Consider the following 18455-nt stretch of genomic DNA (forward strand, 5'->3'; position numbering starts at 1 on the left):
TTAGAAACTTGGTGATCTATATTTATAGCCCTCCCTATTAAAGGAGAAAACAAAAAAAGTTTCATGAACTAATAGGCTTAAGAATTTGGCAACAACTTACTGGATCTGACATAAGTCGTCTCCACGTGGTAGGTAGGAAGTTCCCACTAGCAGCAGGGAACACCCCCATCAGCTGTTCAAGTGGCTTGAACTAAGAAAAGAGAACATTTAAAAGGTATGGCATTAAGACAATATAGGGCAAGACATTTTCACAAGTCATTCCATGGACAAATGTGGGCTAGAAAAGAAATTATTAGAAATATAGATTAAAATTTAAAAAGTGTAATTACCATTTATTTCCCAGACATTGCATTATCAGATTGGTGGTCGCACACCTGGTACGTACAGCAGCCATATTTATACAAGTGTACAAAGTGAAACATCACAGTTCAGTCACACTATTCAGTGGCCGCTCTCTCTTACTGCAGAAAAGTCTATGACTAGCATCTGATCTTCGGTACCCGGCAGTTGTCACTGACCCTGACTGTACGGTAGTGTTTCATGCTGTGCAGTTGCAAATAGCTGATTGGTGAGGGTAAAATGTACCAGTTCCCATCAGTGTGATTTTGATGACCTATTTTAACGATAGGTCCGTAACATCAGTGTAGTGGAATATCTATTTAATTTTAGCAATATACTTTCATTATCTTATTTTGTTTTTTTTCCAATTGCTATTCTGTAGTGCTATTTCACATGGCCAGATCATCCTCCTTTAGAAGCTACTTTCAGCTGCTGCTCAGCTCAGATTGGTGCACTATATTCAAACAATGTGTGGGCCTCTCCCTGTGTGTTAGGTTTGGAACAGAGGCTCAGACAGGGAAATTCCCATACACTGACTTGTTTGAATATAATGTAGCAATATTGGCTGAGAAGCAGCTTCTTAAGAAGGAGGATATTGGCCATGTGAAACAGCACTGCAACATGGTGTTCGGAAAAGAAGGAAGCAAAATAAAAAAGTAAACTTTGCAATGCTTGGAGGATAATAAAAAAAATATTAGAAAACTTTTTTAAAAAAGTGTACCTATTTTAAACACATTTTATAACTGTGTAAATAACTACATTATAAAAGCAAAAAGCTATAAACCACTACCAATCTTCAGCAATTTATAAAAGTGATAGGATTAACTGTCAATCACTACTTTGAGTTGCGATTTCCTTGTGTAAAGAAAATGTTTCAACCACTTCCTGTGAAGAAACGCCTGTGGCGGGAAAAAAACCAAAACAAAACCAGCCCACCATACCAAGGGTCCTAATCTTCTATTAATGCTTAGTGGCTGTGAAATACATTGAAGTGCATGGTTCACTAATCCCCCCCAAGCCTTTTCCTTTTACCCGGTTAAAGAATAAAGACATCATAGAATCGTAAAGACAAAATCACAAATAAGATGGCTCCGTTCTTATAGGCTTGTCACTGGCCACTGAATGGCCGCCACGTACTAACTACTTTCCTGAAAAGGCAAACTCAAGCCGTACAGTATAGGACATCAAAAATGAACGGGACATCACAAATTAAATGTCAGTCCACAAGACATACTAAACCTCAGCTTACGGCAGGGTGTCTATTTTAGGGAACTTACTGGCTTGGTGTTAGTTTCAAACTCCTTGAAAAGCTCACAAATATCTTCAAAATCAGAAGCAAAAGGAGCGTAGTGGAAGGGGAAGAACCATTTCCAAGAAGCGCAGCCCTGAGACAAAGAAAACATTTTGTAAAGGTTAAAGACTTGCTGCTCATTGATTACTTTACCAATGCACTTATTTAGTAAATTACAACAGATACATAAACGTATGGTTCACCAGTGTGGAGAAAGGTTTTCTTGAATGCAGGTGATTGACAACCAAGGCCAGATCAATGGTTCTGGATCATCATCTCCTGCCACTGCAACAGAATCCATTTCATTTTTCCACTAACACAAATTTGGAAGTTATCCCCTGTCCCATGAATAGAAGATAACTTCCCGATCACTGTTGATTTTACCACCCAGTCCCAAGAACCGAGGCTCATATCTTCTCCATTCATTCTTAATGAGACCACCGGAGATAGCTGAGCACTTCGTCACTCCCATTAAGAATGAGTGGAGCAGATGTGCGCATATAAGCAACCTGATGTTCCATTCACACAGGGCTCAGCAAAGCTACGGCTCTTGGGATGAGTGGGGGGCCAGAGGAAGTCAGGGTGCACCAGGGAAGCTTTTACACCGTTATTGAAATAAAATAATAAATGTTCAGTTCACTGAATCAGCGCTACGCTACTTATGATTAAGATTTCAACCTAGAATGGTTTGTTTTGAATAGATTAAAAGAAAAATGCAAAAATGCGTGGGTAACTATCCAATAATTATCTGACCTAACATGGCAGCCACTTCATAAGGTAAAAACACGGGTCTGTTAACATGTCGATATCAGAGGTGAACCCTCCGTCTATAAGGCATTTCTGGTATATAGTGGGAAATCACCATATCCTTACAACCGCCTGCTCATCCACTGAGGTCACTTCATTCCTCACAATAGTAATAATGGGACATAGTACACAGTTCTTCAGTTATGCCCCTTAACCAGTCCATGACAGGGTGATTTTTCATTCTTCCTACCAGGCACATTTTATGTGCATATTAATCAAAAACAGAAAAGACAGCTAAAAAAAAATCAATTGAAATAATTCTCTTTCCATAGAAATTACTACTATATATTTGACTTTTTTTTTTTCTAAAGGTGCGGAGCTAGAAACAGTTAATTGGACAGGCAGCAGCTCTTAATAAGTTTTTTTCTAATTTATTTTTCAACATATATTTTTTCATTTTGCACGCGGTGACCCCTCCCCCTTAAGACCTCCTGGGGCATTTAAAACTTTTTTTTTTACGGTTGATTTCCCCTGTAAATTGGGCTGGTTTGGTAGCTGCCGTTAGAGGGGCCCTTCAGCCTCCTGCTGGTATAGCTCAATGGTGCATGCAGGAGGCAACGCGCGGGGCTCAATGGTGCATGCAGGAGGCAACGCGCGGGGCTCAATGGTGCATGCAGGAGGCAACGCGCGGGGCTCAATGGTGCATGCAGGAGGCAACGCGCGGGGCTCAATGGTGCATGCAGGAGGCAACGCGCGGGGCTCAATGGTGCATGCAGGAGGCAACGCGCGGGGCTCAATGGTGCATGCAGGAGGCAACGCGCGGGGCTCAATGGTGCATGCAGGAGGCAACGCGCGGGGCTCAATGGTGCATGCAGGAGGCAACGCGCGGGGCTCAATGGTGCATGCAGGAGGCAACGCGCGGGGCTCAATGGTGCATGCAGGAGGCAACGCGCGGGGCTCAATGGTGCATGCAGGAGGCAACGCGCGGGGCTCAATGGTGCATGCAGGAGGCAACGTCATTAATATTGATGATTAATTTCAGCCTATTGGTTTGGCCCTCCACAACAGTCAGTATGAAGTCCTTGTTTGGGGTCCGTGCATGGACACTAGGTGTCTGGTACGGACCACGTACCTTACTGTTCGGGTTTGCCCATCACTATTCAGCACAACTATTTCAAGAATTTTTTTTAGAAACGGTAAAGAGAGGGGCGCAATAGCGCAGTTAACAAAATAATCAGTTTAGTGTAATCACTTTACCACATTGTGAGTATGCACAACACATAGTGGGTATGATAGGAGGGCTGCAGATGGCACCGGACCCGCGAAGTATGTTCAAGAAATTCTGGATCGGATATTCAAGATGCCGACAAATCCGCGCTCCTCCATAATCAGGCAAGGGAATCACAGAGTTCAGAAGAGTTGCATACTTTATTCAGGGCTACGAAACTACGCATTTCATGGACGTCCAATCTATGGCTATGTACCTGAGGAAGTGGACAGTACGTCCACGAAACTGAACTCTGATTCCCTTGCCTGATTATGGAGGAGTGCGGATTTGTCGGCATCTTGAATCTCCAATCCAGAATTTCAAGAATTTTTTTTTTTTTTTTAATACTACATTAGCGCTGCAGTGACCCCACTGTAGCTACTCCTGTCAATAACAGCAAATCAGAGTTTCAACTACCAGGCGCAAAGTGATCATCTCTCTGCAATGTTGTAAGAGTGTGTACATGTAGGATCACATAATAGGACGAAGCAATGCAAACATACATAAGGGCAAAATATTCCCAAGGGTCCCTGGTAAACCCAGACAACGCTTTGTGTGCATGGCTTCTAGCAGGGACACTATGAACATTTGCCATGATGTTGAGAGTAGCAACAACAACACTGAAGGGAAATTTTAACCCCTTCACCCTCCAGGCGGTTTTCACCTTCATGACCAAGCCATTTGGAACGCTTAACCCCTTCACAACCAGAGGTAATTCAGTTTTTTGCTCCCCTTCTTCCCAGAGCCAGAACTTTTTCTATTATTTGGTCAATATGGCCATGAGAGGGCTTGTTTTTTGCTGGATGAGTTGTACTTTTGAACAACACAATTGGTTTTAACATATCGTGTACAGGAAAACGGGAATTTTTTTTCCTACAATGTTCACTAAATGCTAAAACTGACCTGCCATTATGATTCTCCAGGTAATTACGAGTTCATAGACAACAAACATGTCTAAATTCTTTTTTATTTAAGTGATGAAAAAAAAAATTGGCGCCATTTTCCGAGACCTGTAGCGTCACCATTTTTCATGATCTCCGGTTGGGTGAAAGCTTATTTTTTGCGTGCTGAGCTGACGTTTTTGATATCATTTTGGTGTATATACGATCTATTGATCGCCCGTTATTGCAAAGTAGCAGCGGCCAAAAAAACAGAATTCTGAAGTTTTTTTTATGTTGATAGACCGGGCAATTCTGAACACTGCGATACCAAATAGGTGTACGTTTGGGTTTTTTTTTTATTTTGATTGGGGCGAAAGGGTGGTGATTTGAACTATTGTATTTTTTAAAAGTTTTTTTTTTTTTTACTTTTTGCATGCTTCAATAGTCTCCATGGGAGACAAGAAGCTACAGTACTTCGATCGCCTCTGCTACACAAAGGAGATAATCAGATGGTCTGTGTGTAGCAGAAATGCTCACTTGTGCTATGAGCACCGACCACAGGGACAACCATAGAGGTTTGCTGGAGACCTCTGGTTGTCATACCGACACATCGGTGACTCGAGATCATGTGACTGGGTCACCGATGGGTGGGATTTACGACGTGCTACCAGTAAGCACGAGTTAAATGCCGCTGTCAGAACTTGACAGCTGCATTTAACTAGTTAAAAGCCGCAGGTGGATCACGATTCCACCCGTGGCTGTTGCGGGCACATGTCAGCTGTATAGATCAGCAGTCAATGTGCCCAGAAGGGGGAGTCCCATATCGGCAAACTATGACGCCCGATATTGGAAAGTGGTTTAACATATCCCAGTGTTTCTCACACTGTTTATTTGTTAAACATTGTATTTCGTTTAAGTGGTAAATTTAGGTCAACCAAATATGAACTGAATTTATTTATGAAAATATTAAACATTTGACACAAAACAATTTTTTTTGCAATATTTAAACTTTAAATTTTTATGCCCTTAAGTTATAGATAACATTTATCAAAGGTCTACATCAGCATCATTTTTTTAACTTTTTTTTGTTAGGAATTTAGAAGGATTACCATTTATCAGCAAATTCCAATTTTTCCAACAAAATTAACTTTTAGGGACCAAATACCATTTGAAGTGACTGAAGACCCCATGTGACCGAAAAAAGCCAAAATTGACAACATTTTAAAAACTACACCCCTTAAAGGGCTTAAAACCACATTCAAGAAGTTTATGAACCCTTTAAGAGTTTACAGAAATTAAAGCAACGCTGAAGGAAAAAAATTAAAATTTCACTTTTTCTCTACAAAAAAGTTACTTTAGCCCCAAATTTTGTATTTTCACACGGTTAAAAGGAGGAAATGGACCATGCATTTTGTTGTACAATTTCTCCTGAGTACACAGATACTCAGTATGTGGCGGTACACTGTTTGGGTGCACTTTTTTGCACCACCATATTTTGACAGCTATAATTTTTCTATATATCTGCTAACAGTCATGTGAGGAACGAGTTGATATTTTTATTGGTACCACTTTAGGGTACATGACATTTTTTGATCGCTTTCTATTCTGATTTTTGGGAGGCAGAATGAACCAATAAACAGCAATTCACGAATGGTAAGTGTGGTAAAAGTTATAAGGTAGCTTTATTCTTTGGGTCAGTACGATTACGGCGACAATATATATTTTTTGTGATTTGGCACAACCTTTTATTTTTTTAAGAAAAAAAATGTTTTTGCATTACTATATTCTGAACGCTATAATTTGTCAGCTGTAACATTTTTTTACATTCGACAGTTTGGCACTATGATGAATAAGCCTTGTTTTTTACCTTTTTATCTTATTTCATTTTTTACGGTGTTCATGAAGGTGTTAACTAGTGAGAGTTTTATAGTTTGGGTCATTTTGGATGCAGTGATACCAAATGTGTTCTTTTTTGGTTTATTTGTTTTTACAAACACATGCATTTATTGGCATATTTTTTATTTTGTAATTAATATATACATATTTTTACAATTTTTTTTTTTAAACCGTTTACTTTGTTCCTCTATGGGACTTTATCATTCATTACTCTGATCTCTGGTATAATGCATTGCAATGCACCAGGCATTATACCCGTCAGTGCTGCACTGACAGAAGCCTCTTAGACCATGCTCAGAGCATGGTCTAACAGGCTTGCCGCAGCTTGCAAACCTTCAGGTCATCATGACAACCTCAGGTTGCCATGGTAACGATCAGGCACTCGATCAGAAGGAGAGGGAGCCTCCGCCTTCTCCTAAATGTTGTGTTCAATCTAGATTGCGGCATGTAGGGGGTTAAATGGCCAGGGGCAGTGCGGGCACTGCTCTTGGCAGTGACAGCTGGGTCCTGGCTATTACTTACACCGAGCTCCCGGCATCGATCGCGCGGGCCCGCACAATCACCATGACGTAAGATTACATCATAGGACAAGAGCACCTATCTGACGACAGCATGAACTTGTGTCAAAGGTCACGAAGGGGTAAACTGTACTAGTTGGGTGGCAAGATTATCCATCTTATAGCTTTATGTCCTTACTGCAGGCCTCAGCATGAAAATCTTGACATGAGTACTGGAAAACATCATTTTAATAATAATGGCATGAACACAGCACGTCTAATGAAAACTGATAGTAAAACTGTACACACACAGCGGATAAATGGGACAACTATTGCTTAGCAGGTAAACTTTAGCTTTCCTGAAGCAGATCCATTATGTACCTAGCATTCTCACCAGGCATACAATTCCCTATTAGTCAGCCTTGTACAATTGCTCTATATTTCTAACTAATCTTTTGCCTAACATTTCAATTATGAAAAGATTTTCATCAGACACTGATCACTTCAATTACACTGCACTTCATGTAACATCACAATATTGCAGGCCGAGCGGCTGACTGTTCCTTTGACAGCTTGCCAGCACTTATTAAATAATTGTAATTCTTTGCAATTTTGTCTGTTCACCCTACTGACATGCGGAGAAGAGCTGGTGTGTGCTCAATCTGAAGACAGCCATTTTTCCAAAGTAGATTCCCATTGCCGCAGAGCAGCCTGACAAGCTTGTATAATAGGTGTGCTTAGCATTAACACGTACCTGGTAATAATATCGGAGCACCCAGCACAGACCCTCAACATAGGACTGCACAACTTTGCGTCGAAACCTGTCATCGGAGGTGTCAACATCAAACTTGTTTTTATAGTAGCGCTGTTTCCATCCATCCTCCCATAACCTGTAAAAAGGACAAGATGTCAGACGCTGGACACATTGTATAACTCTAGAATGGGGAAACGCATCCTGGAGCTCTAAAGTGACGGGAGGATCCAAGCACTCCATGACAAACTGGGGACAGATCCAATGACTGGCTTTTAGGTTGCCTCGTCCAGGGCTGCCGAGCATTGAAGGAACATTTCTGTCGTAGCAAATCTCATCCCTCCCAGCGACACAGAAAGCTGCCAAACCCCATTATCTGATTCACAAATGCTAACATTAAAAGGGAAAAAATAAATGACACTGGTATTTGTCGGTATTTTGGACATTAAAAAAAAAAACTAAAACAGGAGTATGAGATTCATAGTTCTGTTACTAGAGAGTTTTTGGGTATTATTTTTAATGGATAGAATATATATATATATATATATATATATATACACATACATACACACACAACGAATCTACATATAAGGGTCTGCTTGGTAAATAGGCGGCACATAATTGTTCACAGTTAATGGGCCGCTTTCCTTGGACATGATGAAGTTTTCAGTTATTTTTTTTCGTTAGAAAGAAATTACATACCGGGAATTGGAATCAAAACTTAGTGAACATGTATCCCCTTAAAAACAAAATTTTTATTACAAAATATTTTAAAACACACCACCCATTGCTTAATGGCAGAAAAAAATCTGCCTAGATGATACAAAAAAGACCAAGGTCTAGCGCATACCCTGCAGTAACCTTTCCTGTCCCCTGCCTGGCTGTGGAGGTTGGCACCCTAACAACGATTTTTTGGCGCCCCCACTCAACGTGGGCTAACCCTCACTGCCCTAGCTCACCCCATTATGCTGGTGAGAAAACAATAAGAACAGAGATGAAGAAAGAAAAAAATGGTCAAAAAATTTTAAAAAAACACAATATAATGAAATTAGCAAAAAGAGGGAGGAAGGCAAGGAGCTGGATAAATGCTATCATTTCCTTGCAGGGATCCAGCCCCTACGATACACCAATCACTATAAACTGCTAGATTGCAGTGGGTATGCTACCAGATATGCCACATACACATAATACTTTGGCATAAATACAAACTATTACCCATACCCCAAAGGAAAATATATCCTGTAAGCTGTCAAGCCAATTCAAGCACAGATATCATTCATAGAGCCAGTAACTGCCCATCAATGAAGCTGACAACATCAATAGTCATTATAGAGTGCCCATAAAGATACACTGGGTCAAACTATAGGGTATGTCAATAGTGTCCGCAATATTGCGTGTTACTTATCAAAATTTGTTGTGCCTCAACGCGTTTCCCCGTGGTTCGGTTCATCAGGAGGCCCGTCAAAGAGGATGTCAGATACCAGATGCCATGGATGAGTAGCTACTACTAAGTAGTAACACGCAATATTGCGGACACTATTGACATACCCTATAGTTTGACCCAGTGTATCTGACCCAGTGTATCTTTATGGGCACTCTATAATGACTATTGATGTTGTCAGCTTCATTGATGGGCAGTTACTGGCTCTATGAATGATATCTGTGCTTGAATTGGCTTGACAGCTTACAGGATATATTTTCCTTTGGGGTATGGGTAATAGTTTGTATTTATGCCAAAGTATTATGTGTATGTGGCATATCTGGTAGCATACCCCCTGCAATCTAGCAGTTTATAGTAATTGGTGTATCATAGGGGCTGGATCCCTGCAAGGAAATGATAGCATTTATCCAGCTCCTTGCCTTCCTCCCTCTTTTTGCTAATTTCATTATATTGTGTGTTTTTTTTATTTTTTTGACCATTTTTTTGTCTTTCTTCATCTCTGTTATTATACATTGTTTTCTCACCTGCATAATAGGGTGAGCTAGGGCAGTGAGGGTTAGCCCACGTTGAGTGGGGGCGCCAAAAAACCGTTATTAGGGTGCCAACCTCCACAGCCAGGCAGGGGACAGGAAAGGTTACTGCAGGGTATGCGCTAGACCTTGGTCTTTTTTGTATCATCTAGGCAGATTTTTTTCTGCCATTAAGCACTGGGTGGTGTGTTTTAAAATATTTTGTAATAAACATTTTGTTTTTAAGGGGATACATGTTCACCAAGTTATTTTTTTTCCTATACGATTGATCACTTTTTTTGTGTATCAATACAAGGAAAGGGCTACATTTTTAGTGTATTTTAGAAATATGTTCAATTTTTTTTCGTTCTTTTATACTTAGTCTTCAAATGGGGCTTTAACTTTTACCTAATTGCTGATCTATTGTCTTGCAATTCTACTGTGCCGCACAATATTAGATCTGTCAGTTTTACACTGACACTTGGCTTGATAGGCCTGCCTTATTGCAGGGCCTTACCGGCCACCATAGCTGGCTGACACGAAAGCCATTACATGGCCTCAGATTGCCTTCGCAACAACCAGCACCACATGGGCGCGGGGTACCGATGGGGTTAACAGAGGGCGCTCCCCAACTCAAATAACCATCTATACACCGCTGTCACTATTGACCCCAGTAGCTAAAACAACCATGATTGGTGCCAACAACTATAGTGGCCATGGCAGTAATGTGACAACTATGATGTACAGCTGACACAGGTGTCGGTTCTGCTTGTGTGCCAGTATCGCACTATACATGCTGTATAAGGTTAAAAAAATTTTTTTTTTTAAATAATCCTCCTCTCCATAGTCCCCACTCAACGTGCTCCGACATAAGGAGAACAGGCATGCTCTTCCTTCATCTCTGCTGTCCCAAGGAGATCTCGAAAGCTCCTGTCCTCTGCAGGCCACAGTTCATAGCCTCAGGGGCCGTACATCTAGGACCCCGGACTGGAGTAAGGTGGCCTAGATCATGGTTTCTCAATGGCGGTCAGCATAATGCAGCGTGATAATGCCAAGTGACATGCCTCCAAAGCAGTGCCTAACAAGCAACATCACAACCAAACCATAGTGAAGCAGAAGCATCACCAATGGCGGTCAGCATAATGCAGCGTGATAATGCCAAGTGACATGCCTCCAAAGCAGTGCCTAACAAGCAACATCACAGGATAAGAACTGCAGCCTCAACTAAAAAAAAAAAAAAATTAAAAAGTATCACAAATCCGCACTTCACCCGTAATCAATAGCTCAAAATAAACAACTGCAGAAAATGCCTCCGTAACTTTACAACATACAACAACGGAGCAGAAAATTGATCCCAGCAGTGAAATACATGGAGAGAGGCAGGAAATACAACCCTGCGGTTCCAAGCACATCAATGGCAGCATACAAAAAATGCCATGTTCAGCTCTGTAAGAAAGGATTTGGCTAGCCATACAAATGCATTTAAAAGATAAAGGAACAATGCCATTTTGACAAGGCCTGACCAATGTAATGTCAAATACAACTTCTCAAGCACAAGCAATGTGACGGATTAAAGCAATATAGTGATAATGTATCCACACATTTACTTTACTATTCATTCCCATCAAAAGGAAAATAATCAGCCAAATTTAACCAAAACGACCACAGGAGCCACGTGCTAGATGTTAATGGGACACCTGCACAATTATATTTCTGAAGTACAATTTTAGAGCCTAAAAGATCAAAGCGGCACAATAGCAGTGCTAAACAGACACCCCATTGAAATCCGCTAATGTGCCACACTTACAGCAACTAAAAGTAAGGGTTAATATTCATCAGGAATGACACTGGTATTCAGATCACATAATCAAATCAAAATCATTCAAAGCCTCGCCAATGCAGCACCCGGTCTCAAAGGGAAAAGTGGCATAAAGAAAGAAAGCCAGCGTGCATACTAATCTAGATACTTGGATTTAACAGCTTTAGCTTACTCATCTCTCTGGAATTTACTGAATATTGTTACTCTCCATATTAATTACTGCTGGATAAAAAGATCATAGAAAATTATCCAAAGGCACCGCTGCCATAAGCTAAATGGCATTCATTAGTCTCTACTCAAATTTAGCAATTTGCTAACAAAGTGATACATAAAATAATGGCTTCACCTGATATTATCTTCTGGCTCGGGCTCGCTGTCACTGTCCTCCGCTTTTCTCTTTGTTCCTCCAGGATGGGTGCTCGAATTCTAAAGGAGAGGATATGCAGAAATAAAACACATGCGTCTCCTGTCCACATAAAAAAGCCTGAAGCGGACGTTTCTATGCTAGAGTATTACTGTCCTCTATTAACCCCTTCACGCCATGGCCATTTTTCCTCTCATTTCAAGAGCCATAAGGTTTTTATATTCACATCCATATAGCCATATGAGGACTTGGGGTTTTTTTTGCATGACGAGCTGTACTTTTGAATGACAATTGATTTTACCATATAGGGTACTGGAAAACCGGGAAAAAAAAAATTCCAAGTGGGGTGAAATAAAAAAAAAAACAAAAAACGTTTTTGGGGCTTATTTCTCTTTACCATGTTCACCATATTGTAAAACCGACCTGGCAAAACAATCCCCCAGGTCAGTACGAGTACACAGATACCAAATATGTATAGTTCATTTAACCCCTTAGTGACGGAGCCAATGTGCAGCTTAACCCCTTCCCGACCCATGACGCCTATGTGGCGTCATGGAATGATCGCGTCCCTGCAGATCGGGTGAAGGGGTTAACTCCTATTTTACCCGATCTGCAGGGAGAGGGGGAGTGGTACTTCAGCCCAGGGGGGGTGGCTTCACCCCCCCGTGGCTACGATCGCTCTGATTGGCTGTTGAAAGTGAAACTGCCAATCAGAGCGATTTGTAATATTTCACCTAAAAAACTGGTGAAATATTACAATCCAGCCATGGCCGATGCTGCAATACCATCGGCCATGGCTGGAAAACCTGAAGTGACCCCACCCCACCCCACCGATCGCCCCCCCAGTGCTCCGTTATGGGGTCCGGTCCCCTCCGTCCTGTGCTCCGCTCCCCCGTCCTCCTGCCCGCTCCCCCCCTGCTCCTATATCACCCCCCGGTGCTCCGACGCCCCCCCCCCCCCGTGCCCCGATCTCCCCCCCCCTTATACTTACCGAGGCTCCCGGTGTCGGTCCGTCTCCTCGCTGGGCGCCGCCATCTTCCAAAATGGCGGGCGCATGCTCAGTGCGCCCGCCGAATCTGCCGGCTGGCTGATTCATTACAGGTACATTTTGATCGCTGTGGTAGGTTCTAACACAGCGATCAAAATAAAAAAAAAAAATAAATAAACCCCCCCCCCTTTATCACCCCATAGGTAGGGACAATAATAAAATAAAGAAAATATTTTTTTAGAACTAGGGGTAGGGTTAGGGTTACGGGTAGGGTTAGGGGTAGGGTTATGGCATGTGCACACAGAGCGGATCGGCCGCGGATCCGCAGCGGATCGGCCGCGGATTGGCCGCGGATCCGCAGCGGATCGGCCGCGGATCGGCAGCGGATTGGCAGCGGATCCGCAGCGGATCGGCAGCGGATTGGCCGCGAATTGGCAGCGGATTGGCCGCGGATCCGCAGCGAATTGGCCGCTGCGAATTCGAAGCAGTTTTCCATCAGGTTTACAGTACCATGTACACCTAAGGAAAACCAAATCCGCTGTGCCCATGGTGCGGAAAATTCTGTGCAGAAACGCTGCATTGTATTTTCCGCAGCATGTCAATTCTTTGTGCGGATTCCGCAGCGTTTTACACCTGTTCCTCAATAGGAATCCGCAGGTGAAATCCGCACAAAAAAACACTGGAAATCTGCTGTAAATCCGCAGGTAAAACGCAGTGCCTTTTACCTGCAGATTTTTCAAAAATCGTGCGGAAAGATCTCGCACGAATCCGCAACGTGGGCACATAGCCTTAGGGTTAGGGTTGGAATTAGAGTTAGGGTTGGAATTAGGGCTAGGGTTTGAAATAGGGTTAAGATTAGGCTTGTGGTTAGGGTTACGGATAGGGTTAGGGGTGTGTTGGGGTTACAGTTGTGGTTAGGGTTGGGATTAGGGTTACGGTTGGGATTAGGGTTAGGATTAGGGTTGGAATTAGCGTTACGGGTGTGTTGCGGTTAGGGTTGTGGTTAGGGGTGTGTTGGGGTTAGGGTTGTGATTAGGGTTATGGCTACAGTTGGGATTAGGATTAGGGGTGTGTTGGGGTTAGTGTTGAAGTTAGAATTGAGGGGTTTCCACTGTTTAGGCACATCAGGGGTCTCCAAACGCAACATGGCGCCACCATTGATTCCAGCCAATCTTGCGTTCAAAAAGTCAAATGGTGGTCCCGCCCTTCCAAGCCCCGACGTGCGCCCAAACAGTGGTTTACCCCCACATTTGGGGTACCAGCGTACTCAGGACAAACTGGGCAACAACTGTTGGGGTCCAATTTCTCCTGTTACCCTTGCAAAAATAAAAAATTACTTGCTAAAACATAATTTTTGAGGAAAGAACAATTATTTTTTATTTTCACGGCTCTGCGTTATAAACTTCTGTGAAGCACTTGGGGGTTGAAAGTGCTCACCACACATCTAGATAAGTTCCTTCGGGGGTCTAGTTTCCAAAATGGGGTCACTTGTGGGGTGTTTCTACTGTTTAGGCACATCAGGGGCTCTGCAAATGCAATGTGACGCCCGCAGACCATTCCATCAAAGTCTGCATTTCAAATGTCACTACTTCCCTTCCGAGCCCTGACGTGTGCCCAAACAGTGGTTTACCCCCACATATGGGGTATCAGCGTATTCACAACAAACTGGGCAACAAATTTTGGGGTCCAAATTCTCCTGTTACCCTTGTGAAAATAAAAAATTGCTTGCTAAAACATCTTTTTTGAGGAAAGAAAAATGATTTTTTATTTTCACGGCTCTGCGTTGTAAACTTCTGTGAAGCACTTGGGGGTTGAAAGTGCTCACCACACATCTAGATAAGTTCCTTGGGGGGTCTAGTTTCCAAAATGGGGTCACTTGTGGGGGGTTTCTACTCTTTAGGCATATCAGGGGCTCTGCAAACGTAGCATGATGCCCGCAGACCATTCCATCAAAGTCTGCATTCCAAAACGTCACTACTTCCCTTCCGAGCCCCGGCATGTGCCCAAACAGTGGTTTACCCCCACATATGGGGTATCAGGGTACTCAGGAGAAACTGGACAACAACTTTTGGGGTCCAATTTCTCCTGTTACCCTTGCAAAAATAAAAAATTCTGGGCTAAAAAAATATTTTTGAGGAAAGGAAACACATTTATTATTTTCACGGCTCTGCGTTATAAACTTCTGTGAAGCACTTGGGGGTTCAAAGTGCTCACCACACATCTAGATAAGTTCCCTTGGGGGTCTAGTTTCCAAAATGGAGTCACTTGTGGGGAGTTCCTACTGTTTAGGCACATCAGGGACTCTGCAAACGCAACCTGATGCCCGCAGAGCATTCCATCAAAGTCTGCATTTCAAAACGTCACTACTTCCCTTCCGAACCCCGACGTGTGCCAAAACAGTGGTTTACCCCCACATGTGGGGTATCATCGTACTCAGGAGAAACTGGACAACAACTTTTGGGGTCCAATTTCTCCTGTTACCCTTGGGAAAATAAAAAATTGTGGGCTAAAAAATCATTTTTGAGAAAAGAAAAATTATTTTTTATTTTCATGGCTCTGCGTTATAAACTTCTGTGAAGCACTTGGGGGTTCAAAGTGCTCACCACACATCTAGATTAGTTCCTTGGGAGGTCTAGTTTCCAAAATGGGGTCACTTGTGCGGGAGCTCCAATGTTTAGGCACACAGGGGCTCTCCAAATGCGACATGGTGTCCGCTAATGATTGGAGCTAATTTTCCATTCAAAAAGCCAAATGGCGTGCCTTCCCTTCCGAGCCCTGCCGTGCGCCCAAACAGTGGTTTACCCCCACATCTGGGGTATCATCGTACTCAGGACAAACTGGACAACAACATTTGGGGTCCAATTTCTCCTATTACCCTTGGGAAAATAAAAAATTCTGGGCTAAAAATCATTTTTGAGGAAAGAAAAATTATTTTTTTATTTTTATGGCTCTGCGTTATAAACTTCTGTGAAGCACCTGGGGGTTATAAGTGCTCACTATGCATCTAGATAAGTTCCTTGGGGGGTCTAGTTTCCAAAATGGGGTCACTTGTAGGGGAGCTCCAATGTTTAGGCACACAGGGGCTCTCCAAACGCGACATGGTGTCCGCTAACGATTGGAGCTAATTTTCCATTCAAAAAGTCAAATGGCACGCCTCCCCTTCCGAGCCTTGCCGTGCACCCAAACAGTGGTTTACCCCCACATATGAGGTATCAGCGTACTCAGGACAAATTGGACAACAACGTCCGTGGTCCAGTTTCTCCTTTTACCCTTGGGAAAATAAAAAAATTGTTGCTAAAAGATCATTTTTGTGACTAAAAAGTTAAATGTTAATTTTTTACTTCCATGTTGCTTCTGCTGCTGTGAAACACCTGAAGGGTTAATAAACTTCTTGAATGTGGTTTTGAGCACCTTGAGGGGTGCAGTTTTTAGAATGGTGTCACTTTTGGGTATTTTCAGCCATATAGAACCCTCAAACTGACTTCAAATGTGAGGTGGTCCCTAAAAAAAAATGGTTTTGTAAATTTTGTTGTAAAAATGAGAAATCACTGGTCAAATTTTAACCCTTATAACTTCCTAGCAAAAAAAAAATTTGTTTCCAAAATTGTGCTGATGTAAAGTAGACATGTGGGAAATGTTATTTATTAACTATTTTGTGTCACATAACTCTCTGGTTTAACAGAATAAAAATTCAAAATGTGAAAATTTGCCAAATTTCCGTTTTTTTCACAAATAAACTCAGAAATTATCGACCTAAATTTACCACTAACATGAAGCCCAATATGTCACGAAAAAACAATCTCAGAATCGCTAGGATCCGTTGAAGCGTTCCTGAGTTATTACCTCATAAAGGGACACTGGTCAGAATTGCAAAAAACGGCAAGGTCATGAAGGGGTTAATGACCAGGCCAATTTTTCCAATTCTGACCAGTGTCACTTTATGTGGTTATAACTCTGGAACGCTTTAAAAGGGAACCTGTGACCCCCCCCCCCCCCCGCCCCCCAGACGTTTTTAACTAAAAGAGCCTCATTGTGCAGAACTAATGCTGCATTCTGTTAAGGTGGCTCTTTTAGTTCTGGTCCCTACAAACGCTGAAATAATCGCTTTTATAATGTGCCCATCATACCTGAATTTGTCAGGGGGACATGTTTTCTCCCCTCCCTGAAACAAACGCTTCCCAGTCGTCACTCAGGGCCTCCGGGCGCCTCCTCCATTTCCTTCCTGAATGTCCCCGGCGCCTGCGCTGTAAGTTTTTTTTTCAGGCATGCGCAGTTTGTGCTGCCCTTCGAACTTACAGCACAGGCGCCAGGGACATTCAGTAAGGAAATGGAGGAGGCGCCCGGAGGCCCTGAGTGACGACTGGGAGGCGTTTGTGTCAGGAGGGAAAAAAACATGCCACCCTAACAAATTCAGGTATGATGGGCACATTATAAAAGCGATTATTTCAGCGTTTGTAGGGACCAGAACTAAAAGAGCCACCTTGACAGAATGCAGCGTTAGTGCTGTACAAGGTGGCTCTTAAAGCTAAAAACGCCTTGTGGGGGGGGGGGGGGGGGGGTGTGACAGGTTCCCTTTAATTTTGCAACTGTACAAATATTAATTCTTAAGAATTCATACACATTAAATAGACTGCTGAATGATCTATTGGCCAACACCCATGTCCCCTAACTCGCCCGTATACAGGAACACTTAGCAGAACACTGGTGTGTCTTTGATAAGAGGTGCTGAGACAGCTGTGGAAGCAGTTTAGCTCCTGGAGAACAAAATAATTGGCCTTTGGAAATCCAACGGGCCAGATGCTTCACTCCCTTGACAGTTTGCGCTGCCCTTCGAACTTACAGCGCAGGCGCCGGGGACGTTCATGAAGAAAATGGAGGAGGCGCTCCCGAGTGACGGCTGGGAGGCGTTTGTGTCAGGGGGGAAAAGATATGCCCCCCTGACAAAAACAGGTATGAGGGTCACATTATAAAAGCGATTATTTCAGCGTTTGCAGGGACCCGAACTAAAAGCCACCTTGACAGAATGCAGCATTAGTGCTGCAAAAGGTGTCTCTTTTAGTTAAAAACGCCTGGGGGGGGTGACAGGTTCCCTTTAACGGATCCCGCTGATACAGAGATTGTTTTTTCGTGACATATTGTACTGCATGTAAGTGGTAAAATTTCTTCGACATTTCTTGCGTTTATTATAAAACTGGAAATATGGCAAAAAAAAAATTTAAAATTTTGCAATTTTCAGACTTTGAATTTTTATGCCCTTAAATCAGAGAGCTATGTCACACAAAATACTTTATAAATAACATTTCCCACATGTCTACTTTACATTAGCACAATTTTGGAAACAATTTTTTTGTTAGGAAGTTAAGGGTTAAAAGTTGACCAGCGACTTCTCAATTTTACAACAAAATTTACAAAACCATTTTTTTTAGGGACCATCTCACAGTTAAAGTCACTGAGGGGTGTACATTACAGAAAATACTCAAAAGTGACACCATTCTAAAAACTGCACTCCTCAAGGTGCTCAAAACCACATTTAAGAAGTTTATTAACCCTTTACCTGCTTCACAGGAACTGAAGCAATGTGGAAGAAAAAAAATTAACATTTTACCTTTTTTTTTTTTTTTTTTATTTCAGAACCAATTTTTTTTTATTTTCACAAGTGTAAAAT

At 42.4% G+C, this 18455-nt stretch overlaps 1 protein-coding gene across 1 annotated transcript in view; it reads right to left on the reverse strand.

Moving 5' to 3' along the window:
- Nucleotides 1-18455, reverse strand: part of XRN2 (5'-3' exoribonuclease 2) — a 121852-nt gene that overhangs the window by 35765 nt on the left and 67632 nt on the right. Inside the window, exons 16-19 of the mRNA XM_077282782.1 lie at nucleotides 11785-11864; nucleotides 7673-7808; nucleotides 1617-1724; nucleotides 101-190 (exon numbers count right to left, since the gene is read on the reverse strand). Coding sequence (XP_077138897.1) covers nucleotides 101-190; nucleotides 1617-1724; nucleotides 7673-7808; nucleotides 11785-11864 — 414 coding nt within the window. The remainder of the gene's footprint in view (nucleotides 1-100; nucleotides 191-1616; nucleotides 1725-7672; nucleotides 7809-11784; nucleotides 11865-18455) is intronic.

This window comes from Ranitomeya variabilis, chromosome 2 (genome assembly GCF_051348905.1).
Source record: "Ranitomeya variabilis isolate aRanVar5 chromosome 2, aRanVar5.hap1, whole genome shotgun sequence".
Taxonomy (NCBI): Eukaryota; Metazoa; Chordata; class Amphibia; order Anura; family Dendrobatidae; genus Ranitomeya; species Ranitomeya variabilis.